General features: G+C 46.5%; 1 protein-coding gene across 1 annotated transcript in view; it reads right to left on the reverse strand.

Annotated features, from left to right (window-relative positions):
- Nucleotides 1–1,693: 1,693 nt before the first annotated feature.
- Nucleotides 1,694–26,034, reverse strand: part of PRICKLE2 (prickle homolog 2 (Drosophila)) — a 112,968-nt gene continuing 88,627 nt past the window's right edge. The window contains exon 7 of the mRNA XM_006893838.1: nt 1,694–2,565. Coding sequence (XP_006893900.1) covers nt 1,694–2,565 — 872 coding nt within the window. The remainder of the gene's footprint in view (nt 2,566–26,034) is intronic.

The following is a 26,034-nucleotide window of genomic DNA, read 5'->3' on the forward strand; positions in this document are numbered from 1 at the left end:
GGCAGATGGCCACTGAGATAAACCGTGCACTACACAGACGGAACATCTCACTAAAAGTGGGTCCTTATAGATTACTTCACCTGCCACAGGAATTAAGGGGAGAGGAGGATGGGAGAGAAAAAACAAGTGCTTCACCGGAAATGGAAGCAAGGTAGGAAGTGTTATTTTACTATAAACAGCACAACCGTTAAGTGTCTTCTTTAAGCAAACTCACTTTTGAGCCCATTTGCTGTCTGATCAACAGTCTTCAACTTCCAAATATAAATCCTCCCCTGAACATAGCCAGTTTTTCAAAGTCATGACCTTGAAATCTTCTGAGATTTCTACCTTGCCGAGAACCCAGAGTCTTTCAAATGGGATTCTTTCTACTGGCACTGGCTAGGGCGGGGGAGGGGGCTCATCGAGGTGGCTGCCACTACTCCTCTATCTCATTCCTAAAAGTTCTTGACTTTGACCTTCCTTCTTATTCCCCTTAGCTCTGCCCCTTGACTCCTTTCAGTTCAAAATTGCACGGCACCTTCCTTTCCCATCCATGACATGCAATCTGGAAAACACTGTTGCTCTGAGAGACCCCTCCCCTCAGGACCTTCCTGCCTTTCAGCTCCAAATGCTTAAGTTCATTTGCTTTGAGGACAACTGGTTGCCAGGCTAAGGCAGTGGTTCTGTCTGCCTTGTAAAAGGAAAGCAGATAATACAATCCAGGAAACATGAGCACCAGAAAATAATGCCACATTCAAAACAATGTCATGCTGACATCACACAACAGCACCACTCACAGTCACTGTAATTTCCCCAAGGGATAGATCAACAGTAAGAAACTTCAATGTCCCCGGCAGGGATGGCATTTCTCACGGAACTTGACTGACACTGGTTAATTTCTCTACTTGGCAAAAGGTACGTTGGCATGGAAAACCAGAGACGAAGATGACTATTACTCTGTAGAGAGGAAATCTTACTGAGGGTGGAGCAGTCTAAGGATAGCTCCTTATGAGGAGAGAAACAGAAAAAGCTTTGGGTGTAGGAGTTCATTTTCCCCCTAGCCACAAAATGCCAAATTGAATATGCTCCTTTGAAAAAGGCCTAACTGACGTGTAACAAATTTGTATAGGAAAAAAAAAAAACAAACCCCCAAAAACCAATAACCCCAGGTGGTTCTGGCCCACCTTTGACTACTACTCGAAGACAAGGCCAAACGTGCATGCAAGTCCCCACAGAGTCCTACGATATAGAAATTCCTTTGATATTACAAAATACAAAAATATTTTATCAGAACTCTCATTTACATTGCATTTACAATGAACATGTAAATAACTTAGTCTCGGGTCCTGGCTAATAAACAAATTATTTAATGGAAAGAAGAAGAAAAAAAAAAAAGGAGAGGGCTCCTAAAAGTGAGAGAACCGAAGAATCCAAGTGGACAGAAAACAACAGGCCATCTCGCAATGGCCACTCTGCACAGAACCTGCGGGCGGTGGCCCCGGCCCGAGAGAGTCTAAAGTGTTTTTTCCAAAGTGAAATGTGCAAATAATATTCAACATGCCTAGAACCATGATCTGTAACCGGCAATGTGTAACCTCACCTCTTCCTCGCGTTACCCCCCCCCAACCCCCAGCATTGGACATTGCAAACAGTGCAAGTTTCCGGGTTTACATTCTGAGCTCCCCACGCCCCTCACGCCCCCACACCAGTGCTATTAGGAGATGATGCAGTTCTTGCTCTTCTGTCTCTTCCGGCTGTGCAGCTGTCCCCGGCCTCCTATCGTGGAGGACTTGGGGAGGCCGTAGTTGCTGTATTTGTGCAGCAGCTCGTCGCTGGTCACGTAGCGCAGGCGCGCAGGCTGCGGGATCGGTTCCCCTAGGAAGTAGCCCTCGTTGTCGGACTCCGAGGAGGAAGAGCAGGTGGAACACCAGTCGTACTCAGCGAAGTAGGGTCCCCACCGCTCCCCAAAGGCGTTCTGCAGGGCCAGCTCCGACACAGTCCTCGGGCACTGGCCGTACAGGTCCCTCCGGGACCCCTGGCCCAGGCTCTCCTGGAAGCTCCGCTGGCGCACGAACTGGTCATAGTCCTCCCTGGCTCTCAGAGGCGGCCTCTCTTTCAATCGAGAGAGGGCCTCGCGCTCGCTGGCCAGGTGCAGGGCATTGTCCGAGCGCGAGCGCCGTGAGCGCCGGGAGCGGTGGGGCCTGAAGCGGCGCCCCTCGTCGCGAGAGGTGGCTCTCCTGCGCGTGCGCTCGCTCATGGGCTGCGCCCTGGCGCCCTCGGGCCCGGCCAGCTTGCCGCCCGCCAGGCCTTCGAAATCGAAGCTCTGGTGCATCCTGCCGTGGGCCTGCAGGTCCCGGTAGCCGAGGGGGCTGCCGAGCTGGTGGAGGTTGCCCTCCATCTCCTGGTACTGCTGCGCCGACAGCAGGCTGCGCACTGACTCCGCGCTCCGGAACTGCATGGAGGAGTTAAGGGTGCCCATGTTGCTCAGCTTCTCCGAGACGTTCATGCCGGAGTCTTTGCTGAGGTCAGGCATGGAGAATCGGGACAGGTGCTCCTGGCGTTTGGCGCCACCGTCAGCGGAGAGGCCTGCGGGAGAGAGGAGAGGATCACAGAGTCAGCACAAATGGGCCTCGCTGGCAGTCCCTGTCAACACCAACATCATCTATCCAGTGTGGCTGCACTCAGCCACAGGCTGGCTGCAAAAGGTGCTCTGGGGGTGGGTGGGCTGTACTGGGAACACCAGGGCTCTCAAGGACACTGAAGGACAGTGTCCACCTAGACGGGACCCTTGCCAAAAGTACAATCAGATTAAGGGAGAGGTGTTTTATATTTTCAGATTCCTTCAGTGGCTCATGAAGTCACCAAGAATTCCATTCAATACAGAATGCCTGTTTGCTCTTACTAGAATTAGACTTCACAGAGTGATTCATCTGCCACGCTGGACAACTTTATAAGGCCAGATCAGGCGTAAGGAATGGCTGGCAATCCTGAGCTTAGAGTCTTCTCATTAGCTGCCATCAGATATTCTCTCAACTCCTAGTGGTCCCCAAAAGACACAGCAAAACATTGCCTGTCCCTGGGTCCTCTTCAGTGTTAGTCCACTTGAATCACTTGTGACCTCTATGTACTTGAGTACCTTCCACCTATGGGGCTTATTTGATCCAACAATATTCTGTTGTGACCCAAGGATTTTTAATGACTGATTTCTGGAGCACCCCATGTCTTCCTAGTCTTAGTTTGGAAGTTCTGCTGAAAGCTGTCCCCCTGGTATTTGAAACACCAGTAGACAGCTTGCAGCATTACACAAACCAACACAGAACAAGAAACTAACCACTGGTGGGGGATCCTGGACCCTTTCACGTCTCTTCAGGCTCCTGCTGGCTGCTGTCCCCAAGCAGTTGGTACCTGCTTATCATCAATGACTTGGTCTCTAACTGATTCTCTAGAACTAATTCAGGCCTCTTAGAGGGTTATTTAGTTCTCAAGTTGCCAAGTGAACCACTGCCTCAGGGTTCTAAATGGGTCCCCAGCATCCCAGAGATGAGAATGGGGGCCTCGGGCATTCCTGCCTTCTCCTGGGGAGGCATTTTTTAAAAATACAGCAGCATCTCTGGCAGTAGGCCTAAATTGCCCAAAACAGGGAAATGGGCTCCTGGTATCGGAGATGAACCATTCTGAAAGTAACGGAGGTGTTGATTTTTTTCTAGTAACTTGGATTTTAAAGCAGCACTCTTACATAGCAGCAAAGTCTGAATGCCTACTCCTTACATGTTAAAAGGATTAGCAATTTTGCCATTTCTGGTTGCAAACAACACACCTCTGCAAGGTCCCTGGCAACCTATGGCTTTTCCCCACTCACCAAAGCAGAGCAGTACTATTGAGCACTCTGGGAAAACATTTAGAATCACTGGCAGAAGCTCAGTACTACATATACACATAGATAGATAGATAATGTGGCTGTGGAGCCCATGCCCTGGTGACGCAGCCATTAAGCACTAGGCTACTGACAAAAGGCTGGTGGGTATAGCTGTCGACCTTTTAGTTCAGCTGCATTTTTTTTAATTAGAATTTTAACCAAAGTTTACAGAAAGTTTGGGTTTTCATCTGCTCATTGTTGCATTCTCCTCCATCCCTCTCTCCCTGCCTCCTCTCCCCTAGTCTACTCTGCAAGGCATGCTTTGTTCCAGATTGTTGTTAAACATACAATTCCTCATCATACGTCCCTTTCATATAGTTCTTCCCTCATCTGTTCCAATGCAGTGTTCATTATCTATCCACACTTTTCCTTAGGAAAGGAATTCAATACAAAACATTTGTGCCACATAGGGACCTACATAGAAAGTTCACTGAGGAGTACTTTTAGGATTTGTGTGCTTTGCTCTATGGAAGTTATACCTGAATAATACATTCTAAAAATAACATAAAACCCATTAAGGAGTCACATCTAAACAATGGATATGCCTTCGGAGAAACTATTTTGCCAGACATACTCTCTCCAGTAATGTTTAAAATTTCATTACTGGGATAATTTTCAGGGCAAGAGGAATTGCCTCCTCCAAATGCTTTCCCTGCTGCTTATCTCTGACACCCACATCACAAAAGCTGATTTACAACAGCCTAATCACTTCCAGAGCCTCCCTGTCTGAAGGCAGAGAGGGAGGGAGAGAGAGAAAAGACATCAACCCCAGATGATAAATGAGCAGCAAGAGTGGATGAACTCTAGTAAGACAGAGGGAGGGAAAACCAATCTTTAAAATCGCATCTAAGGACAAAAGTCATCCAGGCAGGCCCCATGATCTCTGTAGGTCTTTTTGCTAAAACCTGGAAATAGAATTATTGTTGTTATTTGCTGTCAAATCAGAACTGACTCATAACTGACGCTCTAGCAGGGTTTCTTTCAGAGGCAGTAAGTTGCATGGGAGGAGATTGCCATTGCCCATCCTCCTCCCATGGAGCACCTAGTGGATTTGAACCGAATGCCTTTGAGATTGCAGTGCAACTCTCTTAACCACTAGGCCACCAGAGCTCCCGGAGATGAAACTGGACTCAGTATAAAGAACCTGGTGGCACAGTCTCAAGCTTCTAATCAAATGGCTGGCAGTTCAAAACCACCAGTGCAGAATTGCTATGAGTTGGAAGAGACTCAACAAACACTGGATTGGGTTTGGTTCTTACGTAATCATTTAACCGCTTTACTACTTGTCACAGAATTGACTGACTCTGGATACCCCCTCTTGTCGATCACAGGGCTTTCAGTGGCTGACTTTTTGGAAGGAGACTGCCAGGCCGTTTCGGGGCCTCTCTGGGTACATGTAAATCCTCCAACCTTTTGGTTTAGTAGCAGAGAGTGTACCACCAGGGAGTTAGTGCAGAAATCTAGTAAATATAAATCCCCAAACACTTTTATTTCTTCCGGAATAATTTTTAAAAATAAGTGCCAAAATGAAACCCTTCCGAGAACATCCTGAATATGGGCAGAGCCACGTGCCAGTGAGCAGGCAAATGTAAAAGAAGAGCAGGGTCCTTTCCAAAAGGAAGTCCAATGGCAAGATCAGGAGAGTCCTGTGGTTCAAGTCAGAAGTTCCCCATCATTTTTACCTGAACAGAAGCTGCTCCCTGGGCAAGATGTGTGGGTTGCCATTGGAAATGCTACCCGCTCACTCTAGAGAGTAACTTTTCTATTATGTTCTTATTTACTTGGATTTCTCTCCAGGGTCGTCTTGCACACAGGACATGAACTGAGAGGCCCATGTTGTCCACAGGTGAGCACGAGTTATGCTCTTGCCTCTAAAAGGGGTGGTTCTGTGGTTAACCTGATTATTGGCGAGATCCAGATCCTCCTGCAGACCTCAGGGTCCCACGTGACCTGGCTGCTCCTCACCCCCTGAGATCCTCCCCAAGCACTCCTCCTGCTCGCTCTGCTTCAGCCACATGACAGTCGTCTTCCTCCTCAGACATACCAGTGAGCTCATTCCAGACCTTCTTGGAAAACTCGCCCCTCTGTATGGCTGACTTCTGACCATAAGGCCCTTGACAGGGAATGCTACCCCTTAGGACTGTGCCTTCCTGAACATCCCTTGCAGTCAAGTGGTCTTTGCTTAAGTGCTAAAATACCATGCATGCCGCCCAGCAGAAATCTCTGTTGAGTATTGATCTGATTCTGTAATCCTATGGCCAATAACCAATTCACAGAAACCCCCATGCTGTCGATTGGAGGACTGGAGGAGGAGTTTCATCCACCTTGCTGGCAAAGTTCCTTCATTATGCACAAATAGCATTAACATCTTAACAGCAAAGTAGTCCCTGAAAACAAAGTTAGTGGTCTGCATGTCTTTATCCAGTTCTGTGTTATGAAAATACCCAGAATGTTCTGTTCTCTGATAAGGTGAGGTTGTAACCCATATCAAAAGGTTTCTTATCTAGGAAACCATATGTCTGAGTAACCCTTTTCTTTATCATTATGATGTAAATGGACCTTCCATCACCTGCATAATTCCTTCTGAAGGTGTAACCTTCAGGAGTTTAGGGGTTAGCTGGCCTGCTGCCCCCCCCCCCACTCCTTACTTACCTATCTTTTTCCTTTTTCTACAGCTGGAATAAACTACCTTTTTGACTTTTAGTAATTGGAGTGGTTACTGGTTTTCCCTCCTAAAACATCTTCCATCAACTAGTCATTCGCATGAACTTTTCTTAAAGTGCCCTACCAGGTCCACCTCGACTTAAGGACATGGTACATTCATAGCTAACGGATCCCCCTTAACATCAGCTATAAGGAGCCCTGATGGTTAATTACTCAGCTGTTAATCAGAGGTCAGTGGTTCAGACACACCAGTGGCTCCATAGGAGAGACACGTGACTGTCTGCTTCTGTAAAGATTTACAGCCTAGCAAACCCTCTGGGAAAGCTCTACTCTGTCCTACAAGGTCGCTAGGAGTAGGGATCACTCAACAGCAATGGGTGTGGAGGGTAGTAATCTACTCCCTATTCCCTACACTCTCAACAGATGTGCATAGTGTCAGGTACCCAACTAGTGCTCAATAAACATCGCCCCCCCCCCCCATTCAGTTAGTGATTGGAGTGAAAGCTTACCAAGCAAAACTGATTTTACCTTCAACTATCCACTTACATTTTCTTTTCTGACATTAAAGATAAAGCCCACAATTATCACACTCTTCCCATTTCCTCCTTATAATTCTCATTTCCATCAGTCTATATTAAGTCTATGACTAAGTTGTGCCAAGAAACCTGGAGGAGAGCCAGCTGGCCGACTGACTGTAAAAGATTGATGTTTGTTCCCATTTCAAAGAAAGGTGACCCAACAGAGTGCGGGAATTATCGAATAATATCATTAATATCACATGCAAGCAAGATTCTGCTGAAAATTATCCAAAAATGTTTGGAGCAATATGTCAACACAGAACTGCCAGATGTGCAGGCTGGATTTAGAACAGGTCATGGTACTAGGGATATTATAGCTAATGTTAGATGGATCTTGGCAGAAAGCAAAGAATAACAGAAGAATGTATATCTGTGCTTCATTGACTATGCAAAGGCTTTTGACTGTGTGGATCACAAAAAGCTATGGCTGACTCTGAGAAGAATGGGAATCCCAGAACATTTGATTGTGCTAATGCGAAACCTATACTTGAACCAAGAAGCATTCGTCAGAACTGAGCAAGGAGACACTACATGATTCAAAAATCAAGAAGGGGATTCGTCAAGGATGTATTCTGTCCCCATACCTTTCAATATGTATGCAGAACAGATCATCTGAGACACTGGGCTGTACGAGGAGGAATGTGGCATCAGGATTGGTTGAAGAATCATCAACAACCTACGTTATGCAGGTGACACAACCCTGCTAGCTGAAACTGAGGAGGACCTGAAGCGCTTGCTACAGAAGGTCAAGAATTGCAGCCTCCTTTATGGATTGAAGCTCAACATCAAGAAAACAAAGATTCTTACCACTGGGCCAATTGGCAGCATCAGTATGGATGGTGAAGAGATTGAGATAGTTAACAGTTTTAGTTTACTTGGCTCCACAGTCAACACTCTTTGGTAACAGCAGCCAGGAAATCAGGAGACGAATTGCACTGGGAAAGTCAGCTGTGAGGGACCTCTCAAGAGTACGGAAGAGCAACGATGTCAGGCTGGAGACTAAGGTGCACCTGATCCGGGCTATAATCTTCACAATTACGTGCTATGCGGCAGAGAGTTGGACAGTGAATAGGGATGACAGAAAGAGAATTGATGCCTTTGTTTGGTGCTGGAGAATAGTGTTGACTATACCATGGACTGCTAGGAGAAAAAATAGGTTTGTCCTGGTGAGGGTAAAGCTGGAGTGCTTCTTGGAGTCAAGGATTCTGAAGCTTCGTCTGCCATACTCTGGGCATGTTGCAAGGAGGGACTGGTCCTTGGAGAGGGACATCATGTTTGGCAGAGTGGAGGGACGGCACTGGAGAGGAAGACCTTTGATGGGATGGATCAATTCTGTGACTAGAGTGGTGGGAATGAGTGTGTTTGAGATGGCTAGGTTGGCACGGGATAGAACAGCATTTAGAGCTCTTTTACATAGGGTCGCTATGAGTCGCAAGCGATCTGATGGCACATAACAACAAACATCAGTCTATTGGAGTTGGTAGGTAAATGCTTGATAAGTGAATCCTCACAGCAAGGAAAGAGAGCAATCACTCTCTGACCTTCAAGAGGCCAAGATTATGGGAGCTCTGGTGGCCTAGTGGCAAGATGCTGCACTGCAATCCCAGAGGTACACAGTTCGAATCCACCAGATGCTCTGCTGGAGAAGGAGGGGGCAATCTCCTCCTGTACCAGTCATATCTGATTTGATGGTACACACACAAAAATAAAATTAAAAATTAAAAAAAAAAAACAACAACAAAACGTCTGGGTTAAAAAAAAAAAAAAGAGGCCAAGATTATAAAACAAGGACTGTAATCTTGAGTGGGATTCCAAACATCAGGAACCAAAATACCATGACCACACCTGTCAATCTCACTGTCTTTTGTGGTTCATTATACAGCACACCATCTGGGGCTTCTCCAATTTTAAAGTTGAAGAACGTGTGATTTATAATTAGCTCCCCAATCTGCAAAAATGTTCTGCCTTATTAATCACAACTCTGAAGATATGCTTAAATTAGCAGCTCCTATGTCCCCAACAATGAAACTGTCCTATCTCAGCTCAAACCCCTCTGTGAAAAATACGCAATTTCTCTCTAACACAGACAAAACTGAAGAGGTTCTTCCAGGCTGGGTGACAAAGCACTTTTTTGAGATGCATCTGTAAAATGGGGATCATAATCAGAAAGCTGTAGTGATAGTTTGATGAGGTAAAATGTGGTTTTTTTTCAGCACTTACTAGGACTGTAACAAACTTGAGCACAGTGTGTTTAATCTCTATTGCCTTCGCTCTTTTATAAACTCTGAGAGGGTAAAAACTGTAATGTATCTGCCACTCTCTGTCTCAGAATCTAGGGCCCCTGGATGGTATTCACCATTAAACACTTGACTATTAATTGACAGGTTGGTGGATTGAACCCACCCATAGTGCCTCGAAAGCAAGGCGTGGATCTGCTTCCCAAAGATCCCAGCCTTGAAGCCCTGTGGGGTGCAATTCTACTGGGGGTCAGCATCCTGGAAGAAAGCGGAACAAGTTCTCACAGCCCCCAACAAAAGAAAGTATGGCCCCAGAATTTTACATCCAGCCAACTTGGGAGGCAAATAACTGCTTGTAGAATACATGACTCCAGGTGTGAATGACTGAACTGAATACACCACTTAGCGACTGGCAGGCAGCGATGTTCATGGAACATCTATGATCGATAATTGTGCCTTTAAATTGCTGTTAGAGATTTCTTCTTTATGCCAATGAGATTCAACTCTCTTCCATCTACCAATTTGGAACTAGCCTCGATGTTCAAATAATACAAAACAAGATAGTCTGACTAAATGAGACACTCAAATGCAACCTCTCTATCTTATAATAAATGGACTTTGTTTGCCATCCAAGCCATGTGTGCAGGTGTGCACAGTGTGTGGAGGTGAACACATGCTTGTCTTATACGTACTCACATGTACAAACAGGTACATGCACACCTGTGCGCCTGATCATATGTATGGCGGAGAAGGTAGAGTTGTAAACTATAAATTCTCCAAAGCTCACTAGCTGAAACACTGTAGCCTGAGCCACACTTAACACTGTCACCATCAGTGGCTTTCCTCAGTCTAGAGAACCTGGCAGACAAATCCCACCCAACAGTAATGGTACAGATGCCAGGCCGTCTTCCTCAAGTGGGACTTTGTGTTACTCATAGACTAGAGAGTGTTTCCACCCCTCTCCAAATAATGCAAGCTTTGTGAGAGGTACCGAACGGCAGTTGAAGGCTAAAGGCCTCTATTTATTCCCATTGCAAGGGTCAGCATGGCCAGGAACTACACATGTCCACGTCTCACTGGGCCAGTGAGTTTCCCCGAGGACCCAAAGGCCTTGGTTCAACAAAGAGGTCAGTCTGCAATTCAGCCTGTGGTTAAACTGCTGACACGAAGGTGCAGCCAGAGGCACTGTGAGCAACACCAGCATCTCATTCAGTCTAAGCAATGGCTCCCTGATTGCAGATTCGAGGTTTCCCAGAAACCAGTGAATGTGAGAGAAATCGATGCCTTCACAGAGCGCTCTGGTTCGCCTTCTGACGAGAGGGCCAGGCGAACCTGGCTGGTGTGCGATGGAGTCCCGGGGTGGGATAAACAGTCAACACGCTTGGCTGCTAATGGAAAGGCTGGTTTGAGTCCTCTGAGCGACATCTCCAAAGAAAGGCACCTGGTTTTCCCCTTCTGGGAAAAAAGAAATCCACTGAAAACTCAGTAGAGCAGAGCTCTGCTCTGACACCACCAGTATTGATCTGATGGCAGACGCCATTCTAAAATGAGAAGGTATCCACTCCAATCCAGGAAGAAGAGAACTGAGCTTCCAGTTAAAGCAGCCCTTTTGTTCATCAGTCCATTGCTCCTTATTTATTACCCTGGCTACTCCTACTTTAAAAAAAAAAATCTGGCACTGGAACACAGAGAGCTGTGTTCCTGCCAACTTGAAAGATGCCTTCACATTTCACATCTCTGTGCTGTAAACGGAACAGCATCTACTCACCCCTGCCCTCCAGACATTTAGAACTCCTAGAATTGATCCTGCTCCCTTTCTGTAAGGTTTCCCCCCCTCTGTGTCAGGAACATAAAACAAAACTGATTGTTCAGAACAGGGGTCTGCAAATTGTGGCCCCAGGCCAGAGGCATGAAGGAGGAGGAATTGTAAGTACATGGGTTTGCAAACAGTCCATGGGCAGCATCCAATTCTATGCTTGCTTTTTGTAAATAAAAGTTTATTGGAGCGCAATCATATCTATTTGCTTACATATTGTCTGTGGCTGAGTTCCTGGTAAACAACAGAGGTGAAGAGTCAGCAATAGAGGCCATATGGCCAGCAAAGCTGAAAGTATTCACTTCTCTGGTGCTTTACAGGGACAGTTTACTAGCCTGGGCTTCGGAGAGCAAACCTGTTGTTTATGAAGATGTGTCTGGCCGCAGCACTCCTAAGGTAATGGGTGTTCCACAGCCCATGTGCTTCCAGCCATGCTCAAGAATGTTTGAGGTACAAGTTGTTCTTTAAAAGTTGTTGTGGTATACTATTCAGTCAGAATCAACCCACAGCAGACCCTCCAGTAGATTTTTTCAGAGGCAGTAAATTGCATAGAAGAAGAATGCCCATCCTTCTCCTGTGGAACAAGTGGTGGATTTGAATCACATACCTTTGAGTCGGCAGCACAATTCCTTACTACTAAGGCACCAGAGCTCCCTTTCTTTAAAGTAGAGGAAGAGTTTGACTAAATCCCATGGGATCCTTTTTTTTTTTTTTTAACTAAGCCAATTGATATCATTAACACTTTGAACTTCAACATTGGCAACAGCTGGAGAGAGACTGTCACCTGAATAGTGGTGTTTAAATGTCACATGTTTCTTAGTGACAGACACAGAATAGGTTCAAAAAGAGTATGACAGAGAAGGCTGGATGGACGGATGGGAAGAGATGGAGAGGGGAAGGAGGGGGAAACTTGTGAAACACTGAGGTCTCTTGCTACTTAAAGTATGGTATGATCTATGGGCTGGAAGTAAAATGAGATTCTCAGGTCCCACCTTGACCGATCTCAGATACTGGCAGCTCAGTGGAGCTCTCGTGGTATAATGTGCTATGTGTGTTGTTACTAACAAGAAGGGTCAGCAGTTTGAATCTTCCAGCTGCCCCAGGAAGAAAGATGGGTGGTCTGCTCCTGCAAAGATTAACAGCCTTGGAGACCTGGTCACGCTAAGGGAGAATTGAGTCTATGTTGTGGGTTTGGCAATGGTTAAACCTTTGGTTGCTAACCATCCAAGGCTGGTAGTTTGAATTCACCAGGAGCTCTGGTGGCCTAGATGGTAGGGAGCTGCAACTGTCTCTCTCTCTCTGGTAGTTCAAACCCACCAGTTGCTCTGTGGGAGAAAGATGGGTAAGCTTCTCTTGCATGATTTACAGCCTCTGAAAACCCTCTGGAGGGTCAGCTATGAGTCAGTGCTGACTTGATGGCAATGAGACTGTCCGCTCCATGGAAGAAAAGGCTTTGCTTTCATAAAGACTGTTGTTATATGCCGTCGAGTCGCTTGTGACTCATAGCGACCCTATGTACAACAGCCCTAAATCCTGCTCTGTCCTGTGCCAATCGCACCGTCTCCGACACACCCATCCTGATTACCCCAGTCACTGAATCAATCCACCTCATAGAGGGTCTTCCCCTCCCAAGCAAGACGTCCCTCTCCAAGGACCGGTCCCTCCTTAGAAATCTTACAGAACACAGTTCTACTCTTTTACAGGAGTTGCTATGAGTCAGAATCATACTTAACAGCACCAACCACATCATCACCACCACAGGATAGAATCTGAGTAGATGTGAGGAGCAACTAGCTACCCTGTCATTCATTCATTCATTCATTCATTCATTCATTCATTCATTCACATTTCCATCAACTTAGAACTGACCCATACCTGAGCCTCCAGCAGGTTTCTGAGGCTGTAAATCACATAGGGAGCTGTCCAGTGGCTTAGTGGTAGGAGTTGTGCTGCCAATCCAAAAGCATGAGGTTTGAATTCACTGGCTGCTCCACGGGAAAAAGATGAGTAATCTCTTCCCATGTGATTTACAGCCTCAGAAAATTGTTGGTGGGTTAACTATGAGTAACTTCTGAATCAATGGTACAGAACAACAGTAGCAAACAGTACAGGAGGAGATTGCCCATCTTTTTTCCCTAGGACCCGCTGGTGGATTGGACCCACAAGAGAGGCCTGGCCTTTGGGACAGCAGCGTGACTCCCTGCAGGGCCACAAGAGCTCCCTCCTGGGTCATGATGCCTCCAAATATTCCCCGCCATGTCCCCGCAGGTGATGCTGTCCTGGTTGATCAGTCCCTGAGCTGCTGCATGCTAAGAGGTCAAGAGCTGGTTCCTATCTACCTGCCAGTGGCTGAAAGCAGCAGAGGTCAAGGTCAAGTGGCTCTGTTCCTGCGCACTGCACCAGGCTGGCCCTTCCTTTGTCCGGGGAAGAATGAACATGTTCTGCTAGGTTGGGAGCAGTGGTAATGTTTCTCCAAAATCTGGAAAATGCAAGCCTGTCTCCTCTCTCTAAAGCCCTTTCAACATTCCTGCTCCTGCCAGACTGTATTCCCTTATCGGTTTCAGGAGTTCTCTGTGGCTAAGGCATTTTTGCCCCTGCGTGAGCTTTTGAAAGCATGATCTCATGGGTGAGATCCTTCTAACTCCCTTAAGCTGGCCACTGGACTGTTGACTGGGTCCCCAGGGGCCAGCAAGCAGGTCAGCAGTGTATTAGCCCTCACACGCCTGCCATCTGCTCCTCGGACTGAGAACAGTGCTGGCAGACGCATCAAACAATTTCCTTCTGTCAGCTGCTGCCAGGCAAGGGGGCCTGGGGGCGAGTGCACTTCAGGCTTGGAGTCCCATCCTCCAAGGCCAGGCCTGCCCCCCACTCAAGGAGGGGGTGTCTCCCCCAGGCAAAGCACGGAGTAGGGCCCCACAGCACCTCTTGTTTTAACCACCAGCTGTTCCCAGTGAGGCCCAAAGCTGATGTTGTTTTTCCCAACAACAGAAGCACTGCGTTTTGTTTCTGCAGCATTCACTGGGGCCCTGCCTTTGAACCAGCTCAGCCTGGAAGTGACAACATTGCAGTAGGACTAACGCCACTTCTCTGAGTGACCCAGTACCGTTACCAGAATAATCCTGAACCGTAAAGCACAATTCTGAAAAACCCAGGCTACAACTTGGCCTTCCACCCACTGACTGGTTTGTTTCCTTAACTTCTTGAAGACCCGCTGCTCCAACAAAGAAGTGCTTGGACGAGGTCACAATGGGGAATACCAGAGAGGGGCTTTTTTGAAAACATGTGGGGTCAACTGGAACAGCTCTTCAGCCCCACGGGGGACTGTGCCTGTGTTGCCACAGAGCCTACTGCTAATTAAAAGGACGTGTAAGAATCCAAGCCAGTTGACGATCACTGGACCGAGTCTGCTCTGGGCTCACACTGACCCCATGCCGCTTTCCAGAATCCTTTTGCCCAAGTCAACAAGCAGACCACACTGGAGTGTTTGTTCAGGAAACACTTGGGCGACGTGGCAGAAGCTCAATGGCTCCTCAGTGGGTAGGGGCGGGCAGCCAAAGGACTGGAGATCCATTTAGAGTCTTCAAAGATTGTCCAATCTCTACTGTTGCCAGGCTCTGGGAGGGGACCACAACCGTGTGCAAGGCCCTTCAAAGTAAAGCCTTAAAGGGATATTATATTCTATAGAAGCGGTTAACTCACAGAGCAGTACAATGATCACAAATGAGAGGTGTGAGGATGCGAGTACTAGAAGGAGCCTCACGAGGCTCATGATACAGACTCATCTACAGAATGGTAACAATCACAGACCCTCCATCATAAGGCTGGGTGTGAGCATTAGATGGGTGAATACACAGAGGCACAACAGTGTGGGAGTGCAGGGTGAGGAAGAGGAGATGCTTGGACATAGTATCCTTCACTCCAGAGTTGTTGCTTTTGAGTGTCATCAGTATTTACGATATTCATTCTAGCTGCGTAGAGAATCATTCTAGAGTGATAGAGAATCAAAGAGGGGTGGGGGGGGGGAGTGGTGATTCGCTGGGAGAATTTTCGCTCCCTACATGGGAGGCCTTGGTTCCATTTCTAGTCAATGAATCCCATGCCCAGCCTCTAGCTATGATTCTGAGTACATTTCAGTAGAGCTTCCAGTTGAAGACAGGTGAAGAAGAAAGGCCTGGTAAACTACGCCCCAAAATCAGTCACTGGAAACCCTATGGATGAGAGAGGTTCAATCCACACCTGAACACGGGGACAGTGCTGGACAAGGTAGCATTTCACTCTACTGTGCATGATATTGCCAGAGTCAAGGCCAACTCCATGGACATTAACAACCTAGACGGTGCTGGAATGATCTCTGGTGGTGATAATTAGGGCGAGATCTGAAGGATGAGAAAGAGTAGAGAGAGTGCTCTAAGTAGAGAGGACGAGAACACCTCTTTTACCAGAGAAAGTACCATGAAGAGGTGACAAGTGGCTGGAGAAGGTGGCTTGGGTGCAGCAGGCAAGGGGGACAGGAACCAGACACAGGCTCTTCCTCAGCCAGGAAATAAGTGTGTGCTTTCAGAGTGTCCTCCACATGCTGTAGCTGTGATTAATAACAGCATCTAAGAGGCAGGACTGGGGAGCAGTCAAGGTCATGGCTCTGGAGCTCTATCCCTATAGTTACGCTTCCTTAGGCAAGATGAGGTGTATCAGCTCCTTTAATGGTTACCTAGAGCTGTTGTAAAACACCACAAATGGGAGTTGTTATGTCCTATTGAGTCAGAATGATCTTTCTCTTGCCGAGCAGCTGGTGGATTTGAACCACATACCTTCGCGGTTCGAATGCACTAACTACTCCACGGGAGGAGGACGGGTAGTCTCCTCCTATGCAATTCACTGCCTTTAAAAAAAAACACTGGAGGGTTAGCTATGCATCAGTTCTGACTCAATGACACCCAACAACAAATGGGGAAGGAGGCTTATAAAAACAGAAAGGCATTGTTTTGCAATTCTGGAGGCTAGAAGTCTAAATCGGTACGAGGTCGGTCATGTTCCTTCTGAAATCTCTAGGGGAAGAGCCTTCCTTGCCTCCTCCAGCCCTGGGAACCCAAGTGTTCCATAAATATGGTCATTCTCTGTCTCTCTCCTCCTCATATAAGCATACCACTCATACTAGCTTACGACCTACCCTACCAAAAAATGTAGGCAAGGACAAGGAAGACGTAAGAGAAATTGGTAGCTCTGAACTGTGGTTTTGATGAAGAATATCCCATGCCCTGCCAAAAGAACAAAGTTTCGATTGGCTGTTCATTCATAGAGTTGCGGTAAGTCCTAGTTGGCGGAATGAGACTGAACAACTTCAAAATGACCTTATGTTAGCTGATAACAGATGCACAGACAAAGATTGGGGGCATCAGCATGTCTTCTGGAAGGAGGCAAATGGGAACAATCAAAGACTCCTTCATAAGGTAGAGTCCTAAGCCGGGAGGTGAGCATTAAGTGGGTGGATACACAGTGTATAAAACAGTGTGGCACTGTGGGGTGGGGGCGATATCCTTCACTCCAGTGTCGTCACTGTTACGGCACTTCACATAGGCCTTGTTATGCAGATCTTCAAGTGGGTACAGAGAGTGGGGATGATTTACCCAGGATCACACAGGCACTAGTACAGAACCTTTCTCCTACCTTTTACTGTTGTTAGTTGAAAGAATACAAGGAGCACTGTGGGAGAGCTGGGAGCCAGAGATTGGAGGGACAGGAGGCAAAGCCCACTGACACACCCCAGCTTCTAAGTCGTACCAACTATTCTTCAAAAATCCTCTTGACTGAGGTATAGTTTTCTACAGCTGTTTTGGTATAAATATGAGCGACTGCTTTGTGCAACACATGAATGACTCCCGTAAGTAGAGAGTGACAGATACCAGACACCGGGGAAAGTGATTCCATGTCTGTAAAGTAAAAAATCAGCTCAGACCGATCCATACCGTTAGAAGTCAGGATAGACTTACTTTGAAGAGGAGAGAGGTGCTGTACATGACTGGGGGCTTCTGGGTACTTTTCCACCCTAGGTGGTGGGTCTGAATAATGAGCGATAATGTATGCTTTAAGAATATATATTAACTACTTACTGTCAAAGGCATTCTGACTTATGGTGACTCCCATGCCTGTCAAGGCAGAACTGTGCTCCACTAAATTTTCTTTGGGTTTTATTGCGAGTTGAGTGATAATTTCTAAAGCTAACTGGTTGTCCATTCAACCATTTAAACCCATTTCATTTGATGACAATTACAACTCATGTAATGTAACCGTACGCTTCTTAGTCACTCCTTGTGATTCCCATTTCCATTAATCCTTTGATCCCACCCTTTCCAATACTCTTATAAGGCTGATTATTCCATGAAGTGAGAGTTACTGTTCCTCTTATAGGAAAGTCTATTATTTGACTGCAAACTGAGCTATGGACGGGAGATTTGCTCGCTCTTCTTTGTTTTGAACAAAGAGAGACCAAACAGTTGCTATTGACCAAAGCAGGATGTAGCACGTTGCCTTTGTGGACTGTTTCATGCTACTCAACTTTGACATCCCTGGACTGTGGCCCTGACGCCCTAGGATCAACAACTTACTCTCTCTGGGGGTTTGGCTATGATTGCAAAGCCCAGGTAACTTTTCTTGTATATACAGCATATACAGATATGAATGTAGAAATATCCTCTTCCAAAGCTATGCCAAATGTATCTGAAAGTTGGACAATGAATGAGGTGACAGAAGAACTGATGCCTGTGATTCGTGGTGGTGGCAAGGAGTCCTACGGGCTGCCCAAAGGAAAACCAAGTCTGTCTCGAACAAAGTGCAACCAGAGTAGGTCCTTGGATGCAATGATGGTGAGACTCTGCCTCACCTACTTTGGGTCTGGATTCAGGAGGATCTGGTCCTTGGAGAGAGAAATCAAGCTGGGAAGGTAGAGGGTCAGAAGCGAGAGAGGGGAAAGTCTCAGCAAGATGGACGGACACTGTCTACCACGTGGGCTTGGGCATGGCAGAGACGGCGAGGACGGTGCAGGACAGGTCAAGGGTCACATCTGTGCGCACAGGTTTGCCAAGAACCACAGTCGACTCGACGGCACCTAACAGCAACAAGGCTATGTAGGGTCATCGCTACGTACAGTCCCTTTCACTTGCCCCTATCTGTGCATCTTGCCTGTCTGCCTATATATCTGCTGTGGATTGAGACTAGTGTTGATCCATATGGTTTTCAATGGCTGACTGGAATTACATTTCTATGCCTTTCTTCTGCGATGTCTTTGGGTGGGCTTGAACCTCTAACGTTCTGGTTAGCAGCAAAGTACATTAAAGGTTTATACCACTTAGTGTGTGAGCAATCCACTAGCTGTACAGTACCATGTATTATATATCTATTAAAATTATTTAAAAGCTATCACTAAGAAAAGCAAGAATTTAAGAAGTGAACTTGAATAACTTCCTCCTCCTGCTTCTCCTTCAAGAGCATGGCTCAAACTGGCAGCTCATATGCAGGGTTGCTGCTGTTGTTGTTGTTGTGTGCTATCATATTGGAACTGACTTATAGCTGCCCCTTCAGTGGGTCATTAGAGGCTATAAAGAGACTGCCCATCCATGTACCATGGAGCAGCTGGCGGATTCAAACTGCCTGCTGTTGGGTTGGCAGTGCAACGCCTTACCATAGGTTTACTAGGGCTAAATGTCCTTATCTTCTTTTTTTACTTGCAATTCACAGGTACTTACTCCTCGGATCTCTGGTGGTGCAGTTTATGTTTCACTGCTAATCAAAGACTACACGTGTCTGGTGGTTCGAATCCATCAACTGCTCCTAGGGAGAATGACGGGCATCACCTTTGAGATTTGTAGCCTTAGAAATCCAATGAAGGGTTGCCATGGGTTACAATCCACTCAGTCCCAGTAAGTCTTACCTATGGTTGAATCTAGCATTTGTCTGCAGGTCCACACCCCGCCCACACTGCCATACAGGCACAGGCACTTCCCACCAGTGTCTGTTTGATAAGGAAGATTAAGTTTAGATGAAAGCACTTCATGGATTTAAGTAGTTTTTTGAGGTCACTGTATCTCAAGAATGTATTTTCCCATAGGAGGGCTGAGTGGAAATCAACTTGAAGCAGTGAGTTTGGTGGTTTTGGGAGTTGACATAGTGTCATTCTTTTTATAATATTTCATGACATTATGCATGCAGAGACAATGCCTCACCAGTGAAGGGGCTGATGGATGGATATACAATGGGGGATAAGTATGTGAAATGGCTCTTAAATAGGTGAGCAGATCGAATGAAATACACACGAAGGGTGGGGATGGGTAGATGGGAAGATGGACTAGTTAATCAATGAATGGAGGCAAAAGTGATAAATGCATGGAAGGAGATAATTTGGGGCTCCTAAAAGAGAACCACTTTCCTAGCTGTGGACTAAAATTCCTTCGGTAAGAATTAAGTTGCCAGGTAATCATTGTGCTTCCAGAAAACATGTTGAGAGACGGAAATTTTCATACCTGCAATTGAGGAACTGAATACTCTTAAAAAAAAAAAAGGCTGAGCAACTTGCCCAGGGTCAGGGCTGATGATGGGAGTGGGTGACACAGCCAGTTTCAATCAAGTCCCCAGATTTTCTAGGCGGCTTCTTTTCACACCCTAACAGGCAAGCAAATCAGTCAGGGATCCTTGTAAAGTGATCATGTGTGTGTGTAAGATGACCCAGTGCATCTGGAGTGGAGCCCAAGATTCTGCAATTCTAACAAGTTCCCCGGAGATGTTGATGCTATTGGTGAGCAGACCACACTTAGAGCAGTGAGGAAGTTGGAAATAACTGCTCGTTTCCCTGGTTTCTCCCAATATCCAGAGGTTGTGCAGCTTAGAGGTCAATCTGAGGGCTTTATCTGGGCCAGGAAGAGCCCCAGACCTCTGATCAGGGAGCTGGAAACCTCTGAGTGGATGAGGAAGATGGTCTGCTTGCCTGTTCCCTACTGCTCTCATCAGCAAAAGCAAAGCTGTCACTGTTGCTGTTCGGTGCTATCGAACCAGTTCCCATTCAAAGCGACTCTATGCACAATGGTCTAAAACACTGTCTGTGCCATCTTCTCTTTACAACCAAGACTGAGTCTGCTTTTGTGTCAACCCATCTCATTAAGAGTCAGTATCTTTTCCACTGGCTTTCTATGTTAACAAGTGTCATATCCCTTCTCCAGGGTCTGACCACTCCAAATAACAAGTCCTGGGTTTGTGAGATGAAATCTTGTCATCCTGATGTCTAAGAAGTATTCTGGTTGCACTTCCAAAACAGATTTTTTTTAATCAATAGTATATCTGATATTCTTCGCCAACACCATAACCCAGTTCTTCGTCAGCCTTCCTTACTCGTCCTTGGCCAGCTTTTGCATATGTGAGGCAGGTGGCAAGACCACAAGTGCCCCCACTCTATTATGTGGCTCAGCAGAAAACCTCAGTGAAGCTGGATTCTTAGAGAGTGCGAAGAAGTTGAACGAGGTCATGGAAACCTCCTTTGCTGCTTCTGGGCTCTAATTCTGGCCTCAGTCAGTTTGTGCCCTTCACACAGCCTCGCCAGGCAAGTCGGGCTTGGCGAGCCTCTCCTTGCACACAGATGGACTAAGCAGCTGCTTACCTGGTGGGAGTGAGTCAGAAGAACCCTCCAGGGCCCTCTACTCCCTCCCTCCTTTCCTGCAAACCTCACTCTGATCCAGCTTGAGAGTTAAGGAAGCCCTTTCCAAGCATCCTCTCTGATTTACACAAGAAAGAATTCTGTTGGCAAATAAAGTTGGGGAATTTCTGTAGGACTTCTGGGAACCTTTAACTCAGGGCAGTGAGACTTTTTGGAAAGAAGAGAGAAAATGAATGCAAAGGGTTTTCATACTTTGACAACAGAGTTCCTTCTCTACCATATCTTTACTCAAACAACACACTGTGGAGAGCATCAATTTTACAACACTGATCCTTGTTAAAATCCAAACATATTTGCTTACGGCTTCCTAGATACTGTAACAGTGCTGTGTTGAACCACACCACAGCCTGAAAGGAAAAATTAGACCCTCAATGGGATAGATCAACACAGTGATTATGACAATGGCCTTGAGCACTGCAGAGATTTGGGGTACGGTGCAGGGTAGGGCAGGCTTTGAACTGCTGTTCATAGGGTCGCTGTGAGTCGTTGGAAACTTAATGGCACCCACCAACCATGTTGTCCTTTAAACATATTTTGTTATTTTGTGGATTCAGGACATTGATTTTAACTTTAAAATTGTTGTTGTTCGAGTCGCTTGCAACTCATAGATAGCAACCCTATGTACAACAGCCCTAAACTCTGCTCTGTCCTGTGCCAATCGCACTGTCTCTGACACTCCCATCCCGATTATCCCAGTCACTGAATCAATCCACCTCATAGAGGGCCTTCCTCTCCTGCGCCGTCCCTCCACCCTCCCAAGCATGATGTCCCTCTCCAAGGACCTGTCTCTCCTCACAACATGTCCAAAATATGTTAGACGGAGCCTCAGAATCCTTGCCTCCAAGGAGCCACCCAGTTTAACCCTTTCCAGGACGAATCTGTTTGTTTTCCTAGCAGTCCATGGTATTCTCAATACTCTTCTCCAGCACCACAGCTCAAAGGTATCAATTCTCCTTCTGTCCTCCTTGGTCATTGTCCAACTCTCTGATGTATAACAAGTGATTGTGAAGACCATGGCCTGTATCAAACGCACCTTAGTCTCCAGAGAGACACCACTGCTCTTCAGTACTTTGGAGAGGTCCCTAACAGCAGACTTTCCCATGGCAATGCGCCTTTTAATTTCCTGGCTACTGGTACCAAGAGTGTTGACTGTGGAGCTAAGCAAACTAAAGCTGTATACAATCTCAATCTCTTCACCATCCATCCTGATGCTGCCAATTGTCCCAGTGGTGAGAATCTTTGTCTTCTTGACACTGAGCCTCAATCCATATTGAAGGCTGCAGTCCTTGACCCTCTGCAGCAGGTGCTTCAGGTCCTCTTCAGTTTCAGCAAGCAGGGTTGTGTCATCCGCATAACGCAGATTGTTGATAAATCATCCACCAATCTTGACCCCACATTTCTCCTCATAGAGCCCAGCCTCCCGGATAATCTGTTCTGCATATAGGTTGAAAAGGTATGGAGATAGGATGCATCCCTGGCGTACGCCCTTCCCAATTTTGAACCATGCAGTGTTCCCTTACTCTGTTCTGACGACTGCCTCCTGGTAAAATACTGTTTTTATCTTGATTACTTGTACGTATTGCCTCATCTGATCTGTCTCTTGTCGGGGGGCTGATGGCATCTGGGCACTTAACCACTGTACCACCAGCCCTCCTTTTAAAGGGTGAAAAGAGGAGAGAAAGGAGACTGCTGGAGTGACTCCGGAGAGTCAAAACTGGCAACGGCTAGGCGACTCGTAGGCAGTTGACACATTTTAAGGTGCAATCTTGACAGGAAGAAAGAAAACCAAAACCCAAGTTGTGTCTACCTTACCAACTTGTGCAAACCTTTTCCAGATCCAAGTCATGTGATGCTTTCTCCCCAGGAAGTCCTAATCTGACAGTCAAGGTTCACTTAAAACAGAGTCCCCTAGTGCTTGTTTAAACACAAATTCCTGGGTCCTGGGCTTAAGAACCTGTACTTCCAACAAGTTCTGAGTGATTTTGATTATTTTAAAGATCAGGACCAACTATTCCAAAGTCATATGCTCACAAATAAATAAACTGATGCCCAAGTTGAAATCCAGCCTGGAATTCCGAGTCTGGCAGCTGCCTGCCATGGAACTTCCTTGCCTGCGCCAAGCAGGATGGGAGGAGCCTGCGACCCAGGAAGCCCCGGGCTGCTGTCAGACTCAGGATTTCCTGGGCAATTTGTGTCACCCTTCCCGCCAGATCCTGGCTGGTGAAGACTGATGACTTAATTCCTCCGCTCCTGTGCTTCTTGTGCCAACTCAGCCTGAGTGGATGGCAACCCAGCTAACTCCCCTGGAAATGAGTCAGATGGCTGACACCCCCGGAATCCCGCAGAGGGCTGCAGATCTGCTTGAGACACAGGGACGTGGACTTGGGCGGCCACCAGAGCTGTGCTGTGAGAGCTTAAAACTGCTGGATATTGGAGGGGGCAGGTGACCCTGCTGGGGCATGCCGTGCTGGAAGCAATTGGTCTTACCAACCACCCAGCTCAGATTTTGATGCAAGGACCAACTGATAGAACCTTTGGGAGGACAATCTGATAGTTATCTATTACAGCTCCTCAAGCCTCTGGTTGTGCAAATGGGTCTACTAGTGGAAAGGCTGGATTCAAATCCACCCAGAAGTACTTCAGAATAAAGGCCTGATGATAGACTTCCAGAACAACCTGCCTTCTAGAAGCATACACTTACAGCAGTACAGGTCAGCTCTGAAACACAGGGTTGCCGTGAGGTGGACTTGGCTTGGTGACAAATGGTCAGGTGACTGGATTGAAAGTCCAAGGTATACATATTCTATCTAATCAAGAACCTCACTTCTGGGAACATATGCCATGGGGTGGAGCGAAACATGCACACACATACAAGTAGAAAAGGCCTGCACAGCAACATACATTATCACAGTGGGAAACCAGAGAAGAATCTAATTGTCTAGTTATGGGAGATGGTTTAAAAGAATGATGCTAAAATCATACAAAGGAGGACTACACAGCTTCAGATGAATTAGGGTTTCATGCGTCACAGGGAATGCAGAACAGGATATACTACCAAGTGAACAAATTGCAAAAACATACGATGACCTTTCTTTATAAATTGCCTCGTGTCAAAGGTATGTCCATAATTAAATGAGGATTAATTTTATATAACACAATGTATGGGAATGCTTGTATGAAACACAATGCGAATGAAAAAAGGTGTAAAACACCTTTTATGATATGAAATGTATATGAACTTTGTAGGCAAACCAATATAAATCAAAAGAAAAATACAAATATAAAAAAAGAAAAATACAAACTAAAAAAAAAAGACGTGCCCAAAGATAAACACCAAAGGAAATAGCTAATGGCAGACAAAGGAGTTTATGGGTCCATTAGACTTGATATAGTATGCATTTCTATAGTTTTAGGGTCTCTCTAAGAAAATGTTGTTTGGGTTTTTTTTCTGGAAAAAGTTGATGACATTACTCCTTTTCACCTTGACCTCTTCTTCAGGAGGACTGGAACTTGGAAACTATTCTAGAAGGTTGACATAGAGTCTAGGACGCAGACTCTGTGAGGCAGAGCAAAGGAAACAAATTCCTCCCCCAAATCCTGTGCTAAGTTATTCAGAGCTGTTTTGCAACTGAAAATATCTGGAGTTCTTAGGGAAGAGAGAAGAAACCAGGGCAGGTGGCTTGAGGTTTTACAGGCATCTCAAACCACCCACACTTCTGTCTCGAAGCTACAAAGCCCAGGAAAGCACCAGCTGGTTTGAAGGGTGTGCCAGAGGACGTTGAATCTGTGGTCAGCAACACTGCACGGGGCAGGGGCTGGCCTGCCTCTTGTTAGCCATGCAGTCTTTGGCAAGTTCTTTAAGTCCTCTAAGCCACCATGGAAAACGGAGGTTCATTTGTTCAGCAAATATTTCATGAACTGAACTATGCTTCCCCAAAATACATGTCAATTTTGCTTGGCTCCGATTCAGTGTAGTGTAATTACATCTTACGTGCTTTAGATTCTAATCTCTCTGGTGTTCCTTGTCCCCATGGTATGATCTGCCAGTCAGCTGTAAAGGGATCATGATGCGCTGTGATACCCATAGTTAGGTCTTAGCCTGATCTGAGGAAAGGGGAGAATCCCTGGGTTTGGCCTATATCCCTGGGAACATCCATTCTTACAAGAGATAAAAGGAGAGAGAGGTGAGTGGGAGTGGGGATCTCAGTACCACCGGGAAAGAAGACCAGGAGTGAACAGTGGTCTTTCACCTAGGTCCCTGGGAGACACTTTGACACCAGAAAAGGCCAAGACACGTGGAGATTGTTAAGGAATGCCATTCATCATCCACAGGGACTATAAATGATGGAGACAAGGACATTTTCCCAGAATCAACAGAAGAAAAAAATTTGTCAAATACACACACTTGTGGTATTTCTGTTCTACCAGCACTAGGTAAGGAAGGTGCACTGGTGGCCTAACGGTAAGGAGTTGGGCTTCCAACCCAAAGATGTGCTGTTTGAACCCATCAGCACAACTGGCAGCACAGCTCCTCTGGGGGAGGAAGGTGGGCACTCTCCTCCCATGATTTACAGCCTCTGAAAACTCACTGCAGGGCCAGCTAAGAGCTAAGTATTGCTGCATCAACAGCACATAACAACAACAGGTAAATAAGACAACCAGCAGGTCACTAAGGTGATGTGTCGAGTGGTGTTCTAGATGTTGGGGTGACAGGCAACAGCAAAACACAACCAACCCAAATTCCGTACCTTGCAGAGCTTTCAGTGGGGAAACAGACCATGCACAAAAGACAGACAGACAAGCAAAATAAGCGAAACACACTCCTCACTCATGGACCAAAGATGGGGTCACTGAGCAAAATCACTGGACTGTGAGGAGGAGGATGGTGTAGAGGCGGCTCTCAAGCTCAGACCCTCACAGTGCAAAGCCCCAGCACCACTGCTCTCTGAACTCCAAGGCCCTGCAGTTGGGGCTGGTTTCAAGAATTGAGGCTTTGAACTGTGTTCTCCCAAAATATGTGCCAACTTATTTGGTGGCTGGGCTGGTGGGAGAGTTGGAAAGTTCTAGAGGTTGGGCAATCACCAGAACCTGGGGAGATGGTCTATGGGATTTGTTGTCTGTGCCGCCCCACAACACAACCTCTACAA

The sequence above is a fragment of the Elephantulus edwardii genome, unplaced genomic scaffold, assembly GCF_000299155.1.
Source record: "Elephantulus edwardii isolate Elephantulus edwardi_28Jun2011 unplaced genomic scaffold, EleEdw1.0 scaffold00132, whole genome shotgun sequence".
NCBI lineage: Eukaryota > Metazoa > Chordata > Mammalia > Macroscelidea > Macroscelididae > Elephantulus > Elephantulus edwardii.